The sequence below is a fragment of the Panthera uncia genome, chromosome C2 (assembly GCF_023721935.1).
Source record: "Panthera uncia isolate 11264 chromosome C2, Puncia_PCG_1.0, whole genome shotgun sequence".
Taxonomy (NCBI): Eukaryota; Metazoa; Chordata; class Mammalia; order Carnivora; family Felidae; genus Panthera; species Panthera uncia.
Window position 1 is genome coordinate 5,745,481 of NC_064810.1, and position 18,381 is coordinate 5,763,861.

The window sequence follows — 18,381 nt, forward strand, 5'->3', positions numbered from 1 at the left end:
AAGGAAAGGAAAGGAAAGGAAAGGAAAGGAAAGGAAAGGAAAGGAAATTCCATGCGGGCAGGAACCCTGGCACATGAAAAACATTCAACACAAATGTGATAAATGTGTAGCAATTGTCACTCAGTAAATATTGGAAAACTAAGTGTAGAATCACACCATGCCTCCTTTAAGACATATACCATTAGCTCTGATTGAATTCTAAGCTTTAGGCAACGGAATTCGAGTTAGAACTCCAGGATTGGTTTCTAGCTATATGACTTTGCTGTGGACTGAATGTCTGTGTCTGTCCCCACCCACCACTCCCACATCCTCCTCGCCCTGCTCCAAATTCTTATGCCGAAGCCCTAACCCCCAATGCAATGGTATCAGAAAGTGGTCCTTCAGGGGGTAATTAAGTTTATATGGGGCCCTCGCGAGAGGATCGGTGTCCTTATAAGAAGAGACACCAGGGGGGCACCTGGGTGGCTCAGGAGGTTGAGCATCTGACTTCGGCTCATGGTTCCTGGGTTCGAGCCCCACGTCAGGCTCTCTGCTATCAGCACGGAGCCTGCTTCAGATTCTCTCTCTCAAAAATAAACATTTTTTTAAAAAGAAGAAGAAACACCAGAGAAATGAGCTCTTTCTTCCCACCATATAAAAACATAACCAGGAATCGTGCCTCACCAAGAACCACCTTGATCCTGGACCAGCCTCCAGCCTCCAGCGCTATGAGAAATGAATTTTCTCATAGACCCCCCCAGTCTGATATTATTGTTATTGCAGCACAAGCAGACAGGGCTCCTGGGACTGAGGGCAGGTGTCAGTGGAAAGAAGGGGAAGAGGTCTGAGGTCTCAGCCCTGCAAGCTCCCCAAATGCTGGAGGGTGAGGCTGGACGAGGAGGAGGACCCAGGGAAGGACCCAGGGAAAGGGGGCCCAGGGAGAAGCTGCAGAGAGGAGAAGCTGCAGGCTGTGGGGTCCCAGGAGCCCGGGGAGGCAGCCCACGGGAGGAGGGTGGGCCCAGCGGTATCAGATGCAGGTGCTAGCCAGGAAGAGGGGGTGATGCCTCCGCCAGAACTCTCAGTGCCACAGCGGGAGGAGGGGAAATAGGAGCCGGTGGTGGCCAGAAGGCTGTTCTTTGGAGAGGTTTTTATATTCTTAAAAAGAAAAGTAAAGAAAGGGGGCAGTACTGGAAAAAGAGGGAGGTCTAGAAAGTTGTCTCTGAGTGGGAAGCGCATGTGTGTGTGCTGTGGGAATGTTCTGGAAGGCAGGGAGCAAGTGGAGGTGCAGATGGGGGCGGGGTGTGATGAGCCAGTGTCACTGGCAGGAGAGGCCCGGCTAGGGGACAGGGGACAGGGAAGAGCAGTTCACGCATCCTTTGAAGGCATCCCCTTCTCTGCGCATCCCCAGCCCCCCCCAGGCTCCCTGTCCCCTCCAGCTTCCGCTTTGTGTCTGAGATGGGCTGCAAGGAGGAGGGGTGGACAGTGATTTCCAGGTGTGCAGTCGCACAAGAATTGTGGCAAACGCAAGCCAAAAGTCCAAGAAAAGCACATCGGTTGCATTTTATTTCCTTTTAAACGGCACTGAAAGCCCCAGGGGCCAGTGCGTAACCCAGAGACAAGTTAATTCGTGTCAATTCACAAGTCCTCACTTCTTACACTTGAAAGACAGCTTTCAAAAAATATAAACATACCGGAGAGGAAGATAATTCTGAAGGACGGCTGTCTCCTCACGCTCTGGGCTTAGAGCTCCCGACAGGATGCCTCACCCCTCCACACCCACCCAGACACTGTCCCCCTAAAGACCCGCCAAGAGTCAGAGCCCCAAGGTGTTTTTTGCTTCTAAAATCCAAGGGAAATAAGAAATCCCCATCTCTTACAAAGATAAGCACGTCAATGTTGTTCAGCATATTTTTCTAAAATCAAAGTCGAATTTCAAAAGTATTTTCCCCAGCGGGGCGCCAGGTAGCTCAGTTGGTTAAGCATCGGACTCTTGGTTTCAGTTCAGGTCATGATCTCATGGTTCATGGGATCGAGCCCCACCTCAGGCTCCATCCACGCTGACTGCACGGAGCCTGCTTGGGATTCTCTCTCCCTCTCTCTCTGCCCCTCCCCTGCTCTCTCTCTCCCTCTCTCTCTGTCCCTCCCCTGCTCTCTCTCTCTCTCTCTGCCCCTCCCCTGCTCTCTCTCTCTCTGCCCCTTCCCTGCTTGTGCTCTCTCTCTCTCTCTCTCAAAAATAAATAAATAAAATTTAAAAACTTTTCCCAAACACAGGGCACCTGGGTGGCTCAGTCGGTTAAGCATCCAACTTCGGCTCAGGTCATGATCTCACAGTTCGTGAGTTCAAGCCCTGCATCAGGCTTTGTACTGATGGCTCAGAGCCTGGAGCCTGCTTTGGATTCTGTGCCTCCCTCTCTCTCTGCCCCTTCCCCACTCACACGCTCTTTCCCTTTCTCAAAAATAAATAAACATTAAAAATGTTTTTAAAAATTCCTAACACAAAATAAATATAGAAAGCTTTAATGGAGGAAAAAAAAATTGTCCAGTTTAGACCTCAAATGGTTGGCTTTTCAGGAGGAGGACAAGTATATCACACCTATCTACAACTTAGAACTAGCCACGTATGTGCATTCTGCCATTTTAATAGTTGCTTTTTTATTAAAGATAATTAGTAAATCATAAATAAACACATACGCCCACTTCCAAAAACTGACGTAAGACTCTAGTACATCCCCTTAAAATACAGAGAGACATTTTCCAGTATCATTCAGTAACATATAAATTCATTTTTATTTCTTGTCGTTTAGGAAGAACAAACTTTGACCACAAAGTCTCCTCGGTTAACATTAAGTAATTTCCAGTCATAGTGGATTTTCATTGACGTCTCGTATGATCAGGTGTAAAATAAGTAAGTTCTCCCTCCACCTGACATTTCCCGAAGCAGAACTTAACAAAGGGTGTTGTTACTTCTTTGGTTTATCTCTTTGGGACCCAAGAGACTAGCCCCTTGAGACAACTGACCTGGCATTGACTTCCCAGGAGCCTGTGTGTGACAGGAGCCCCGGGCCAGGCTGTGGAGATGCCACACCAGCTGTCTACACTCTGCACGCCTCAGGCAATCATTTCTCAAACCAGAGAATGGAGGTAGAAGAGATAATGCAAAACAATGGGATCCCCAAACTACATCTGGCTATGAACGTAACTTGTCCACGGATACTTAAAGTTGACCACGTCTGGGGGCACCTGGGTGGCTCAGTCGGTTAAGCGACCAACTCTTGGTTCCCGCTCAGGTCACGATCTCACGACTCGGTGGGTCCCAGTCCCACATCAGGCTCTGCATGGACAGCGCAGATCCTGCTTGGCATTCTTTCTCTGCCTCTCCCCACTCACGCTCTCTCTCTGTCCCAAAAATAAATAAATTAACATATTTTTAAAAGGAGTGTTTTTCAAATTGATCACGTCTGATAAGGAAGGAGTTTTCTTTAATTAAAATCTAATGTTTTGGTTTGCCAGTATTCCAATTGGCAGATGCTAGGACGCATTCCTGCTTCCTCCTCTCGTGTGCTCAGCTGGCCCTTTCATGGCTCTCGGCCCCACACTGGGGTGGACAGCTTCACTGCTCAGTGATAGGGCCAATCCGAGAGGAAGGGGTCCTTTCCTGTACGCCTACGTGAAAAGAAGGAAAATCGAGAGTTCCTCCTTCCGGGTTCCCAGTGGCCACAAGCTACAAATCTTTCCACCTATATTCAAAACAGAGAAGGTAGGGGTACCTGGGGGGCTCGGTCAGTTGAGCATCCGACTCTTGACTTCGGCTCAGGCCCTGATGTCACAGTTCATGGGTTTGAGCCCTCTGCTTGGGATTCTCTCTCTCCCCCTCTCTCTTCCTCTCCCCTGCTTGCTCTCACTCTCTCAGTAGAAATAAATAATCCAGCAAAAAACAAAACACAACAGAGAAGGTTCATAACCCAGAGACATGATTGAGAGTTTATTTCAAATACATCTCAGCCCGTGACAAAGTTCCCTAATATTCACATACAGACTTTTGAATCCTGTAGGACCGAACATAAGTAAAAATCAGTGGCAATAACAATCTAGAAAAGAGGCTTCAGGGGGCACCTGGGTGGCTCAGCCGGTTAAGCGGCCGACTTCGGCTCAGGTCATGATCTCGCGGTCTGTGAGTTCGAGCCCCGCGTCGGGCTCTGTGCTGACGGCTCAGAGCCTGGAGCCTGTTTCAGATTCTGTGTCTCCCTCTCTCTTTGACCCTCCCCCGTTCATGCTCTGTCTCTCTCTGTCTCAAAAATAAATAAATGTTAAAAAAAAATTTTTTTTTTTTTAAAAAGAAAAGAGGCTTCAGGAGTTGGTGTTTGAAGGGACCTTGAGGCTCACTTAACTCCCCTGGACCAGCTCACTGCTCTGCCTTAAAACCCACTAGACAATTGCCGGCGTATCCTCTCTACCACGCACCGTGTCGAGGACCTGGACAGAGAGGATTGTAAGCCTGGAGAGGATTATAGTCTCCAGGAAACAGCTAAGCTATCAGTCCTGAGATGACAAGTCCCGAAAATTAATTCTTGAAAGAAAAATCATGAGAAAGGAAATACTTGCAAATGGAAGACCCGGAGAAGAAACATCTTCTCATCTATGTCTAAAACGAGAAGGCACAGCAGCTGTTATGGTAAAGCGGGCTTGTTAATTATTCAACATACCACAGAGCCACAGGATCCTAGTGTGGTGAGCCCGCCAGCGTGGCCAAGGCCAGGCCGTCCCTCTCGGCCTGTGTATCAGGGCGGAGCGGAGCCAAGGACTCTGGACGGCACGCTTGCGAGAAACACGGCCGTAGTCAGGAGGCTGCTCTACCTTGTGCACCGTATTTCACTTTTCTGAACATTCCACTTGACACTTGGGAGTCCGGGATAACCCGTGACGGCAGACCGTCCCACAGCCCGCGTTGCTGGCACACCAGCGTGGCAAGTAGCACACAGTGCGTCACAGGCGTGTGACCAGTTGCACAATGTTGACAACAAGTGACCCCCTGAGCTCCATGCTGTTGCCCCAAACCTAGGGAACTGGACAGGACAGGTCAGAGGACCCAGCTAAACAGGAAGTCCTTGGGCACACCACAGATGACAAAGGACCAAGCTGCTGAAGGTGAAATAGGACCGGGAAGGAGCAGACAGAGACATGTGTCAACACTCAGAAGGTGGTGCAGGAAAAGGACAAGAGGGCAGGCTTTGGGGTGGGGCCAGCCCTGGGTCCCTGTGGAAGGCTCAGGATGCCCCGTCCCCCCTCGGCACCGTGCGAAGACTCACCAACCCTGGTGAAGGGCGAGGGGCCAGGTCTCTGCCACGTCCGAGCCCCCACTGAGTCACTGGGAACCTCGGTTTCCTCAGCTCAAACCCAGGGTGTTGATTATGATGAGAATGGGGACCCCAAAAGTTTCCTGTGAGGGTTCACTGAGACAGCTTCTGTGGAAATGGGTTGTGACATCTGTCCACAAGGAAGGCGTCGAACAAACGCTTCTTCTTTCGGTTGTCAAGAGAGCCGATGCCCCAATCACCTTCTTGATGTTGTGTGTTCACCCTACCCAGCTAACGCCGTTTGCAAAACCCACAGCCAAGAACCTTGGCTTGACCCTCATTCCTGACATCTTGTGAAAAGCACTGAGCATACGTACCCAATGAATGCATAAACAAAAGAGTGAATGACTGACATGAGTTTTCCAATGCTGGCTTCTGACCCTGCAGATGCCACCACCTAGAGGACTTAGAGAAGCCACCCCGTCCTCCTTAGACCTGGCTTTCTCTTCAGTAAAAAGGAGGTAATCAAACCACAGGTAATTTCTAAGGCACCTTACAGCTCCGTTTTTTTAACCTGTTTAGATTCTCATGAATTCTGAATTGAATCTAGGATACCATGCCCTGAGATTTTGACAAATTCCTCAGATACAAGGATTTTTCCAAAAGTGCCGGGGAAAATTCAAGGAGGGAGCATAGTCTTAAAGACTCACCCCAAAGGATTTCTTGATTTGCGTACAGATCGCCATAAATATGCCATCAGAGTACGCGCCGAAATTCATAGCCCAAATACTATCATCATAAACACTCGTATTACTGAGTCATTTACACACATTGTCTCAACAACCTTAACAATAACCCTGTGAGGTGGGAACCACTATCACCCCATTCTCAGGATGAGAAAACTGAGGTGAAGGTAAGTATCTTACTTTTGGAAGTGAAGGACGAAGGTTAAATTCAAACCCAGGCAGCCCAACCCAGAGTAACCACACCAAAAGGATCAAAACATTCAATGAAAAGTCATTCCTTTTGTTCTAAAAGATTTCAGTGCTTCTTGCAAGCCTTTGGGGATAAGCAGAGCAATTTTGAGGTGCCCAGCTGGAGTTGGGGTCACTAGTCCGACCTCTGCAATGGCCCACACTCATGGACAAGAAGGCAGGTGCCCAGAGGCAACCACTCAGCACCCCTGGGTCTCTGAGTTCCCTATTCAGATCTGCTTTTTATTTATTTTTTGTGTTCTTTTAAAGTTTCTTTATTTTGAGAGAGAGAGAGAGCACAAGCAGGAGAGGGGAAGAGAGGGAGGGAGAGAGAGAATCCCAAGCAGGATCCGTGCTGTCAGCACAGAGCCCAACACGGGGCTCGAACCCATGAACCATGAGATCATGACCTGAGCTGAGTCGGACACTTAACCGACTGAGCCACCCAGGGGCCCCAAGATCTGCTTTTAAAAAAAATTACTCTGGGTGCGAAGTGGAGGATGGGTTGGAAGGAGGCGTGACTGGAGGGATCCACGAGACCAACCTGGAAGATGAACATGAGTCCACTTGAACCAAGATGGTGGCCGGGACTGGATCCAGTGGTGGACGTGGAGAGAAGAGGCTGGCAACTGTCCGACACGCAGGGTGAAGTGAGGGAGAGCAAAGTGACAAGGTGACCCCCGGCCTGAACGGAATGGACGGAGGGATGGGACAGTGGCCGCACCGCCTGAGATGGGGAAGCTCTGAGCTCAGAGACCCGGCTTGGGGGAAGGAGCTGTGGAGTCTGGTTTTAGCCTCACTGTGTCGTGTGCACTCTGGGGGTACCCGGGAGGAGATGTTAATCGGGCTGTTGAATGGACAGACGGAGCCCGAGGAGAGGAAGCTGGACAGGGTTTATTGCTTGGATTTCTCTTTCCCGTCTTTTTACACGTGGGGCTGCAGTGGTATGTTTTAAGGCAAGTAGGAATTGAGTACATTTAGTTTGGACAAAGAAAAGAACGAAACAGTATGGCACTGTAGGTATGGTGTCAGGCTGAGAGTTGGGGGTCCCTCCGAGCGCCGAGTTGAAACACCAGCCGAAGGCCTTAGTTTTCACGCGTGACCTGAGGGGATGGGACCGAGTTCTAAACCCTCTTTCCGTCCACGAGCACAGAAATCCTACTTTCCTTTGAAACTGTTTTCTCACCTCTTACTGTAGGTGTCACTATCTAGAGAAATCAGAACAGTGACCCCCGGGGCCATGCGCCCCCAGACAACAGGAAAGAAAAGTTGGGAGAATCGTAAGGCTTCCGGGGCAAAAACCCGCGACACAGGGTCGAGGTGACCCAGTCAGAGAAGATGGTTGCCCCAGAGCCCACCAGGAAGTGAGAATCGGCCTGAGTCTGCATTCAGTACAAGACGTGATGTGTGGACCACGTTGGAGGTGGGTAAAGGTGTCTAAGAAAGAGTTAACTACTCGGTGAGGAAGAGGAACCTGACGTTCAGGATAATTCGATTACACCTGAGGACAAAAGTCCCCTCGTCGTTGGGGCGCCTGGGTGGCTCAGTCGGTTGAGCGTCCGACTTCGGCTCAGGTCGCGATCTCGCGGTCCATGAGTCCGAGCCCCGCGTCGGGCTCTGTGCTGACAGCTCAGAGCCCGGAGCCTGTTTCAGATTCTGTGTCTCCCTCTCTCTGACCCTCCCCTGTTCATACTCTGTCTCTGTCTGTCTCAAATATAAATAAACATTAAAAAAAAAATTTAAAAAAAAAGTCCCCTCGTCGCAAAGTGGCAGTGGTATCAGCCTTTCCACCCAAATGACTGACGTGATTCACCGTAGATTCTCTGAGCCTGGAGGGCAAGGGAACAATATTCAGTAACTTAACAAATGGCAGGTATTACAGTTTGTAAAATTAAGATGCTCTACAATTTCTGTTGCTGTCACATTAGGTTGATTTATTCCATCACAGCATTGGTGTGGTTTCCTAGTTCAACCAGCAGGTACTGAGTTAAACTCTAGTCTCCTGTTACTAAACACGGTCCCTGAAATGTATGCAACAGGTTTGTTGACCAGGAAACTGCCCCCTCAGCCACGGCCGGCTTTCAGCAACTAAGCCCCTTCCGCGGGATCAAAACAGATTCGTGAGGTGCAGGAGTCCGGGGACAACCTTCCTGGGCCATCCACATTCCTTTTCCGTGAGCCAGCCAGGCCCCGGGACGCCAAGCAGTGGCAATCCCGAGTCCAGAATTGACCCACACAGCTCAAAAGAGTGGACGTTGCTTCGGAGTTCTGGTTTTGAAAAACGCCCTCCAATACTGGCCAAGTGTGGTTTTCAGTGTCCCAAAGACTGCCACGTATGTAGTTATTCACACACAGAAAACAACAGCACTGAAAAGTCACATCGGTCGTCCCGTGTGTGTTTTCTGACAATTTGGTTAAGTGTTTTCTGGGACTAAAAGTTGGATGCGGTGGAGGAAAAAAGGCAGATTTCTATAATCATGAAAAGAGGTGGAAGGGGGGTGTCAAGAGGGTGGCAGGTGAGACAAGGCTGGCACGTGGGGGCTGGAGGGCGGGCACACAGAGTGCATCATAGGGTCCTACCTGCTATAGGTCCCACCTCCCTACAGGCCCTACCTGTCTGAGGCCTTCTGCTATGGAGAAGGGGGGACGTGAAGTCAAGAAACAATGCTCTAAAACACTTCTAGGTTTTCAGGTCACAGTCTGCAGTAAAAGTGCACCCCTTTCAATACAGGTGTGCTGTTGCAAAGGGACACATGCACCCCAATGTTTATATGTTTATAGCAGCACTATCAACAATAGCCAAAGTATGGAGAGAGCCCAAATGTCCATCGATGGATGAACAGATAAAGAAGATGTGGTATATATACGCAATGGAGTATTACCCGGCAATCAAAAAGAAGGAAATCTTGCCATTTGCAACTACGTGGATGGAACTGGAGGGTATTATGCTAAGTGAAATTAGTCAGAGAAAGACAAAAATCGTAGGACTTCACTCACATGAGGAATTTAAGAGACAAGACAGATGAACATAAGGGAAGGGAAGCAAAAATAATATAAAAACGGGGAGAGAGACCAAACATAAGAGACTCTTAAATATGGAGAACAAACAGAGGGTTACTGGAGGGGTTGTGGGAGGGGGGATGGGCTAAATGGGTAACGGGCATTAAGGAATCTACTCCTGAAATCATTGTTGCACTATATGCTAACTAACTTGGATGTAAATTAAAAAATAAACAAATTATTTAAAAAGTGCATCCCTTTCCTCATCTACTGATTCGCCAGCAGCCACGGTGTTGGCTGTGCTTCAGAAATCCTCCACCTTCCAGGGGCTCCTGGGTGGTTCAGTCGGTTAAGCGACAGACTCTTGATTTCGGCTCAGGTCATGATCTCACAGCTCGTGAGTTCAAGCCCCGCGTCGGGCTCTGTGCTGACAGCTCAGAGCCTGGAGCCTGCTTTGGATTCTGTGTCTCCCTCTCTCTCTGCCTCTCCCCCACTTGAGCACGCTCTCTCTCTCTCTCTCGCTCTCTCTCTGTCTCTCTCAACAAATAAAAAACATTTAAAAATTTTTTAAAAAGTCTTTAGAAACCATCCGCCTTCCAGTCTAGGCTCTCCTGTCCCCTCTAAAACCACTTCAATAAAGGCCATTTCAGTTCCATTCAGCAAGTATTTGCTGAGTATCTTGTATGTGCCAGGAGCTGTGCTAAAGTTTTAAGGTGCATCAGTGAGGAAAACAAAGATCTATGCCTGCAGAGAGCTTTCCTTAAAGTGGGTTGAAATATAAACAATAAACAAATTAGATAATCATAATACATAGATATTATATACTGTTAGAAATTGGTAAGTGCGGTGGGGAAAAATAACACAAGGTAAGGGGACGTGGCGGGGGTGGGGGGCAAGCTGCAATTTCATGTAAGCTGGTCCAGGTAAGCCTCGCTAAGAAGGTGATATCTGACCAAAGGCTTGAAGGAGGGAAAGGAGTGAGTCATGAGACCTTCTGGGGAAAGGGTGATCCTGGCAGAAGGAACACCAGTGCAAAGGCCCTGAGGTTGGTGGAATCCATCTGTGATGTCCCAGGAAAGGCAAGAAGGTCAGTGTGGCTAGAAGGGTGGTGCTACTGCAGGCTACAGTGGCAGGAAGGGGAGAGTGTGAAGGGACAAAATTAAGGAATAAAGGCAGATGACAATATTAAAGATGTGGCTCTTACTCAGAGATGGGGAGCCTCTGGAGGGCTCTGAGCAGACCAGCAGATGCTTTGATCTATATTTTCGAAGAAGGGTGCTCTGAAAGCCGTTTTGGGAGCAGACCCACAGGATGCAGCAGTGGGACCCGAGAGAGAGCAGGCAGGAGCCGCTGCAGGAAGGAGGCAGGCAGGTGCGAGGGGCGGGGCTTGGGCAGGTGGCGGCAGAGAGGCGGTGGGAAGAGGTGGGCTTCTGGATACAATCTGAAGGTACAGCCAGCAGCGGACAAGCACAGTAGATGGGAAAGGAGGCGCCAGCATGTGGGAGAACCAAGAGCACCAAGCGTCCTGGAAGCTGGGGAGACGTGAGCCAACCCCACCGAGAACAGCTTGTGCGGTCAGGCCACATGAGGACCGAGAACCCAGCCCGGACCAGCAACACAGGTCCTCGGAGAGGACCGCCTGGTGGAGGGGACCCAACATCTGATTCAGAAAGAGCAGGAGGGAAGAAGCGTAAGACCACGCAGAACTCCCTGTGGGTGGGGCCGCAGAGGGAACAGAAATGGAGCCCTAGCTGGAGGGAAAGAGGGTGTCAAGGAAGGCTGTTGATGAGTTTTTAAGATGCAAATGACAGCACGCCTGCGTGCATATGGGGTGACCCGGCAGAGGGGGACCCCGCGCAGGAGTCCTGCACCCCAGGATGCAGGGAAGGGCTGGAATCTAGTGCAAGAGCACTGGGGCTGGGGCCACACAGCCCAGTCCCGGAGGAAGGCGGGGGCCAGGGTTCAGACACCTGCGGGTGGGCGTGTGGAGGGGTGCACAGGGCGAGCAGGGACGTGCAGCCCACACCACGGGCTCCTGCCTGGGACGCCCGCCCAGGGGGTCACAGCCTGATTCCACTGCTTTGCAGCTCACGCTAGCTGCTCCCCGCTGCCTGGGCTTCCTCGCTGCCTGGGCTTCCTCGTCTGCAAAGCAGGGCCCCTGCTGGCACCCTCTCCCCAGAGAGCTGCCTCCAGCATTTAAGGGGACAGTGCATGTAATATCACCCTCATCTCAGCACCTGGAAAACAGGGCGCACCACAGTCACTCTTCTCTGGATGCGCGCGAGCCAAGATACCGTCCTGGCTCCCCTGGGTCCCAGCGCAGAACTAAACGTCGGGTGTCACTGGAGAAGCATCGCTTTGCTTCCTAATTCACACTGTCACAGAGCTTCCTACGCTCACCGGCTAGCAAGGTGACGTCATGAACACACCCGGAGGCGGAACCCGAGTTCCCTGACAGACAGGCATTGATGTTACTCAGGCGTCTCCAATGGCTGGTTAATATCTCCCTGCCTGTGCAGACATTTTTACCGGTTGGGGAGAGGCTTTCTGTTCGAGGACAGAAAAGGCTACTGGGGCTAGTTGGGGCTGCCCAAGTTCCTCCCAAGCAACAGGTGGTTGGGGGAGCGGGGGGGCGGGGCGGGGGCTATTTCATTCTCAGGTTAACCAAAGCCAAGACTCAAGAGGCCAGACGGGAATGTGGCAATAAAATCTTGCCAGACCAACTCCAATCCAGATGGGAAGGACCCTACCGGGTAATCCTGGCCACTCCCTCCGCTGCAGGGCTGAAGGAATACCCAGCTGGGTCCAGCTCACAAGGATTTAACACATCCCTGCTGAGTTTCTCCAGTGCTCGCCCCTGCTGGGGAGAGGGTCCCGTCTAGTCTAACATTTCCTGGGGTGGTTCTGGGTCTGTTGTGTCCTTTCTAGGATTCACAGTAACAACAGCAACAACGACAACAACTAACCACGTCCCTTCTGGTCCTGGTGCTTTAGATCTTTGTTAATAGTAATACGGTGTAAGCAAAATGTGGGAAAATGGGAAGAAAATTCTTTGTTCCAAATTACTAAAACCATGGTCTCAGACCACACCAGAAATTTATCCCACTGCTGGGTATGTCACCAACAGGTCCATGGAGAGGCACATAAAGATGTTTGGGGGGGAGGGGGGATCTACCCCGCACAGTGGTCCTGGGTCCAGACCCACCCCGTTTACAGAACCGGTCAATCTCACACAAGCCCAGTCCTCCACACCCACCTGATGCCCGCTGACCTGATGACAACAAAATGCTTTAATCCCTCAGCCATAACCTGATGTACCAAGGTAGATCCCAGGTTGTCCCCACATGACACCTCTTGAGATCCTCATAGGCCCTCCATCTATACTCTGACTGCCCACGGAGCCGGCCTACTTAGCTCCCATCTTATGCTCACCAAAAGGTGCACTTAACCCCACCCCACCCCCAGCCCTGACCCCCTTTATGTGCAGAAATACGACCCCCAACTCAAACACAGCCATGGAGATAAGATCCAGGAGATATGGCTCTGGTGGCACAGTTACCCGGACTGTCACACAAGGCCACAGATGCCCTGGACCCCTGGTGATGGTGACCCAGATGATGACAAGAACTCCCTGTGGGTGCCTCACAGCCACTCACCCCTCAGTCCCCACCGATCCCTCCCCAAGGCTGCTGTGTCTGGCTAAAGGAACGGTGTTCCTAGGAACGGTGGATGGGAAGGGGACGCCACTTCAACGTCACGATACCAATAATACTAGCAGTGACTGAGCTGTGGGATGTGTCGCACCTCGCCCTGAAAAAAATATTAAAATATTCTCCAATAACCCTAATGACACTCAGCTCTCACCACGAAGTCCGGGCGAGCTGTAGGACTGCTGATCGCTGGAACAGTCACCTTGGTGAGACTCGTGACAGGACTAGCCGGGGGACTAACTGGAAGCAGTGCGGTCACACAAAATGTCACAGCCACTGTGTCCGCAGTGGTGGCTGGAACCCGACAGGATTTTATACTTATCTAAACATCATCAGACTCAACGGCTTCCATGGTCTTAGAGCACCAATTAGCCTTAGACAATTTACTGGCCGAACAAGCAGAGAAATGTGCTATTGCAAATACATCCTGATGTTTCTACATCAATGTTCTACATTCTACATTCAACATTCTACATTACTGTTTTCAGAGACGGGGAACAAAGGGTTAACATCACCCTCCATCCGGCCTGTTGGCTACGTCATTTTAAGAACCCCCCGCTCAAGCCATCTGGGGCCCCACCTGCCAAGCGTTACCTGTCTCTTGCCTCTCCTTGGGCTATTTTACTGCTGCTTCTATTTGGGCCACGCCTCTTTAATTCATTTGTCCAATGTGCGTTCTCCAGACTACAACAAGCTGATGCTCGCATGGGGATTCAAGTCCATACCGACTGGGGGCCATGTTTCCATATCAGCGTTAGATCAGATAGCAAGACATTTCCATGACCTCCAGTGATAGGCGGGGCCTCTGCCCTTGATGAGCAGGAAGTAGATAAAAAAGATTGAGGGGGGGCGCCTGGGTGGCTCAGTCGGTTGAGCATCCGACTTCGGCCCGGGTCACAATCTCGCGGCCTGTGAGTTTGAGCCCCGCGTCGGGCTCTGGGCTGACGGCTCAGAGCCTGGAGCCTGCTTCTGATTCTGTGTCTCCCTCTCTCTCTGCCCCTCCCCTGTTCATGCTCTGTCTCTCTCTGTCTCAAAAATAAATAAACGTTAAAAAAAAAAAAAGATTGAGGGGTGCCTGGGTGGCTCAGTTGGTTGAGTATCAGGCTTCGGTTCAGGTCACGATCTCAAGGTTCACGGGTTCGAGACCCGTGTCAGGCTCTGTGCTGACAGCCTGGAGCCTGCTTCAGATTCTGTGTCTCCCTGTCTCTCTGTCCCTCCCCTGTTCACACTCTCTCTCTCAAAAATAAATAAAACATTAAAAAAATTTTTTTAAAAAAGAAGAAGATTGAAAACTCGATCCATGTTCCCCTTAAGAATAAGGAGGATGAGGGGCACCTGGGGGGCTCAGTCGATTAAGCATCTGACTTCAGCTCAGGTCATGATCTCACAGTTTGTGGGTTCAAGCCCCGCATTGGGCTCTGTGCTGACAGCTCAGAGCCTGGAGCCTGCTTCGGATTCTGTGTCTCCCTCTGTCTCTGCTCCTCCCCTGTTCATGCTCTGTCTTGCTCTGCCTCCCTCTCTCAAAAATAAATTTTAAAAGTTAAAAACATATTAAAAAAAAAAGAGGAGGATAAAATCTCTCAGGAGGGACAGAAGACCATCAGGGACCATAGGACCAAGCCCCAAATGAAAAACGCTATGCACCTGGGGCATTCTTGTCGGCTGTTATTACTAAGCTGCTTCTCTCTCAGAGCAGAACCAGGAGACGACCCCACCCAAGCAAGACTAAAAACAACAGCTTCGGCCATATCCTGTCAACCCAGGAGCAAACCAGAAGCTCTGGAAACCCGAAAGACCCTGGCTCCGAAAACACCAGCTACCGGGTGGCCTGCCAGTATCGACCAATCAGGACGAGGCACTTTTCTGTCCCTTAGTAGCGTAAGGGACTGGAGTGGGAACACTGGGGGGGAACTTTCTCTATACAAGCAGGGCCTCCCCTTTGTCCAGGGAGGCCAGCATAACCGCTCTCTTGGTGCTGTGTCTCCTTCAGCTCAAGCTGTTTCCCGTGCCTTTGACTTTTGGGTCCGGCCTCATTTCTATCATTGTTGGGCCCAAGAATACGACTTGGGTAACACAGCCACACCTGTGCTCATGGCCGCTATGGCCGAGCTGCAGGCTGATGCAGAGAAGTCCAGATCCTGAGTCAGCCACACCTCACCCACCTAGCCCAGGGGCCACACGGTCACGCACACCAGACAAGGTGGACATCTGGGCACAAACACAGCCCTACCGCCAGACTAACTGCTTCACCCTCAACACCCACCCACCATCACCTTCCGAATCAGGAGCAACCCATTCTGCAGGACCCAGGCTCTGGCAAAATCCGGGCTTCAAAAAAATGAGCTCAGTCCCCGATTTTCCCACCTGGGAAGGAGCGTTTTCCGAACACGACCCAGCACGCTCAGATCGGCCAGGGTAAGGAAACACATCTGCGAAGCAACGACTCGTCCAGATACAACAAATGCGGTTGCAAACTAGAATGCCACACCTCGACCTGCAAGCTAACATCGCCACGGCCGTTGTGCGGCAAATACCTCTTCCTGAGTTCAGGTAGGAGCTTAGTCCAACGTTTGTGAGTTTCGCGGCCACGTGGGGCCTTGGCTTTGAGTGCTGGTAAAGTCCAATCGGATAAGGTAAAAAAACAAGAACCCACAGTTATTCCCACAACCAGGAGCAAGGTGACTCTGCGTGCAATCGATGGCGGCCAAACGCGGTTGAGACCCCTCTGCACAGCAGCGCCTCGCGTCCACGGCCCGCGGAACGGGCCCCTGCAAACGTCCAGGCAGGAAAAAGTCGAAGGATGAAGTCCTCCACAAACTCCGTCGTTCCTTGGCCGTCTGAGAAATCCAAAGATGAGCTGGGGTTGGGTGTGCCCAGAAGGCGCAGGAAGACAGCCCCTCCTGACCAGAGTGCCTTCAGCGCTCAGTGTCCCAGGGGGTCCTTGAGGACATCTTGACTTAAACCCGCCTGAATTCCCAGGAAAGCTCCCAGAGTCCTTCCCAGGCCGAGCCTTGCGCCCCGCTGCCCTCCCGTGGGAACCCCGACAGACCAGGGGCATCTGCGACAAACAGACGCCCTGGGGGAGGTCGGCAGTGCGGCCAAGAATCTGTGCCACAGGCCGACTCTGCAGCCATTTCTAAGCCGAATCTTCCATCTAGGGATGGCGGTTTCTGAGGGGCTCTTGCCTGGGATGTTCTCGTTCTGCCGTGAGCGGAGGGCCGAGACGCTCACAGGGACTCGGGGTCCTGCTGGACCCACCGCAGAGAATTAAGGATCTGGGGGCACGCTGCTTCGCCCCAGTGACAGCGCTAAAAGCACAAGGATTAGGAGCGGAGGTGGAGGGGACTCTACAAAGGGGCTGAAGGGCGTCAGCAGCAGGCGTCTCTCCGGGACGGAGGGGCCGACCGAGTCGTTGGCTGCACCTGAGTTCCGACGGTGCTGGATTTTTCATCGCTGCCCCAACGTTCACTGGCCGGGAGCCTTGGGACGAGGCCCTGTGCCTCCGCACGCTGCTGTTTCCTGCGTGTCAGAGGGGGACACGGTGGGGACGCAGTGTGGAGACGGCCCCTGCAAATGGGAAGACGTGGGCGTGCATCACATGCTTAGTGCAACAGCGTAGGTACTCAGGAGATGGCATCTGTTATTGCTTGGGCACCAAGCGGTTTCTCTCAGGCTCACGTGCTGGTTCAGACGTGCAGGAGATCACCCTCCCCTACCTCTCCCCCCTCCTCGCTCCCCCCCCACCCCCACGTCGATCCTCAGCAGTGCCACCCAAGATCTTCCAAAGCTATCGGACATGTGTCCACGGGTGCCCCCGGGCTCTCCTCATTCAGCTGGGCACTCTTCCCCCAGAGAATTTTCCAGAGCCTGCCAGTAGCTCAGCATGTGATGAGGCTTGACGAAATGGCAGGCCACGATCTTCTTAAAACGACACGTGGAAAAGCGTAACCCGTTTGGGAAGAAGGTCTGCTCGGAGTGAAGTTCCTCCAGCCTGATTTGCAGTTTGGCCAGGCAGAGCCCCACGAAGACGTCCTCCAGCTTAATGAACGGGACGCTCTCCGAGACGTTGTACACCTGACCCGCGACATCGCTGGAGAACACGTAGCCAGTGCCCGAGCAGAAGGGCGGGTACTTGTCCCACGGGTATTCGTACTTACTGACAAACCACTTGTTGTGCTTCTCCCTAATGGGAAACTCGTTCAGTTTTAAGAAGCCGGTGAAAAAGCGGGTGGTTCTGTTTTTCTTCAGAAGCAGCTCGGTCAGGTAGTAGACGTTGACGAACATGTCGGAGTCCGTTTTCATCACAAAAGCCGCCTGAGGACAGAAGCGGTGAATCCACTCTATGCCCATCATGGTCTTCAGGGTCAAGTTGAAGTAGGCGTCCATGAAGTCCTTCTGGATAATGTCGCGATGCTGCTGGCTCTCCTGTGCCACCAGTCTCGACAGGTCCTTGTTGGCCGTGGCTCCCAGGAGGAAGAACGTTTTTATTTGCTTGCCACTCACGTTCTTTTCTTTCCCCCACGTGTTCCGGATGACCGTGCGAGCAAACAACTGTTCGTGGGAGGAGGTCACCAGCAGGACAAGGAAAGGGGGGTCCTGCCTGCAGTTGATATCTGGGAGCTGAAGGAAGCTCCCTCTTTCTTTCTTGAAAACAAACGGCTCGCCTTTAAAAGGAGTCAGACTGTACATGCTAAAATACAAACAGAAGGCTCCCAGGACCACCAGCGAGATATATACCAGTCGCATCTTCACAAAAGCCATCTGAAAGGAGCAAAGCGGAGTCGTTAGACCTCAAAAGGAGGACAGCGTGCTTAGCTCTGCCCCGGGAGGCTTAGCGGGGGGAAGACAGAGACGCTGGGGTCTCGTTGCACAGGTGGAGAGCCGTGCGTCAGCAGTGAGCATGGATGCCCGACAGGGTCGTCCACTCCAGAGCGTGAGGCCCGAGCACGGCGCTCCGGGCCAGCCCGCCCTTCGCCCATGGGGCTCTCAGGCTCCTCCTCTGACACACGGGATCGGATCTCCCACGGGGTCCTTCTAGCTCTGCCCGTCCCGGACTCCGTAACGAAATCCAGCCAGAGAACCTGCGAGACTGGAAACCACGTGTTCTAGGTCTCAACGTACGAACCATCTGCATTGTTCTCTGACGGAGTCAAGCAAGAAAGAAGCAAGACCAGTGTTGTGATCTGGTACAACTTCGCTCCCCCCGCCTTACCCGGGAGGCTACCTTCCAAGACCCCCAGCAGGTGCCTGACACTGAGCACAGTGCCGAACCCCCGTTCCTAAAACTTGCTAATTTTTAAATTAGGCACAGTAAGAGATTAACGGCAATAACGAACAATCCAATAGAGCAGTTTTAATCATACACTGTAATAAAAGTTATGTGAATGTGGTCTCTCTCTCAATATCTAACTGTGCTGTCCTCAC

General features: G+C 51.7%; 1 protein-coding gene across 1 annotated transcript; it reads right to left on the reverse strand.

The window, feature by feature from the left end:
- Positions 1–16,745: 16,745 nt before the first annotated feature.
- Positions 16,746–17,724, reverse strand: B3GALT5 (beta-1,3-galactosyltransferase 5). Its single transcript, XM_049627853.1, has one exon. It carries the CDS (start codon positions 17,716–17,718, stop codon positions 16,783–16,785), a length of 936 nt encoding a protein of 311 aa, XP_049483810.1. The 5' UTR covers positions 17,719–17,724; the 3' UTR covers positions 16,746–16,782.
- Between the last annotated feature and the right edge of the window lie 657 nt (positions 17,725–18,381).

Coding starts and splice junctions, on each gene's coding strand:
- B3GALT5 (XM_049627853.1), bottom strand. CDS start 17,718: ATGGCTTTTGTGAAGATGCGACTGGTATATATCTCGCTGGTGGTCCTG.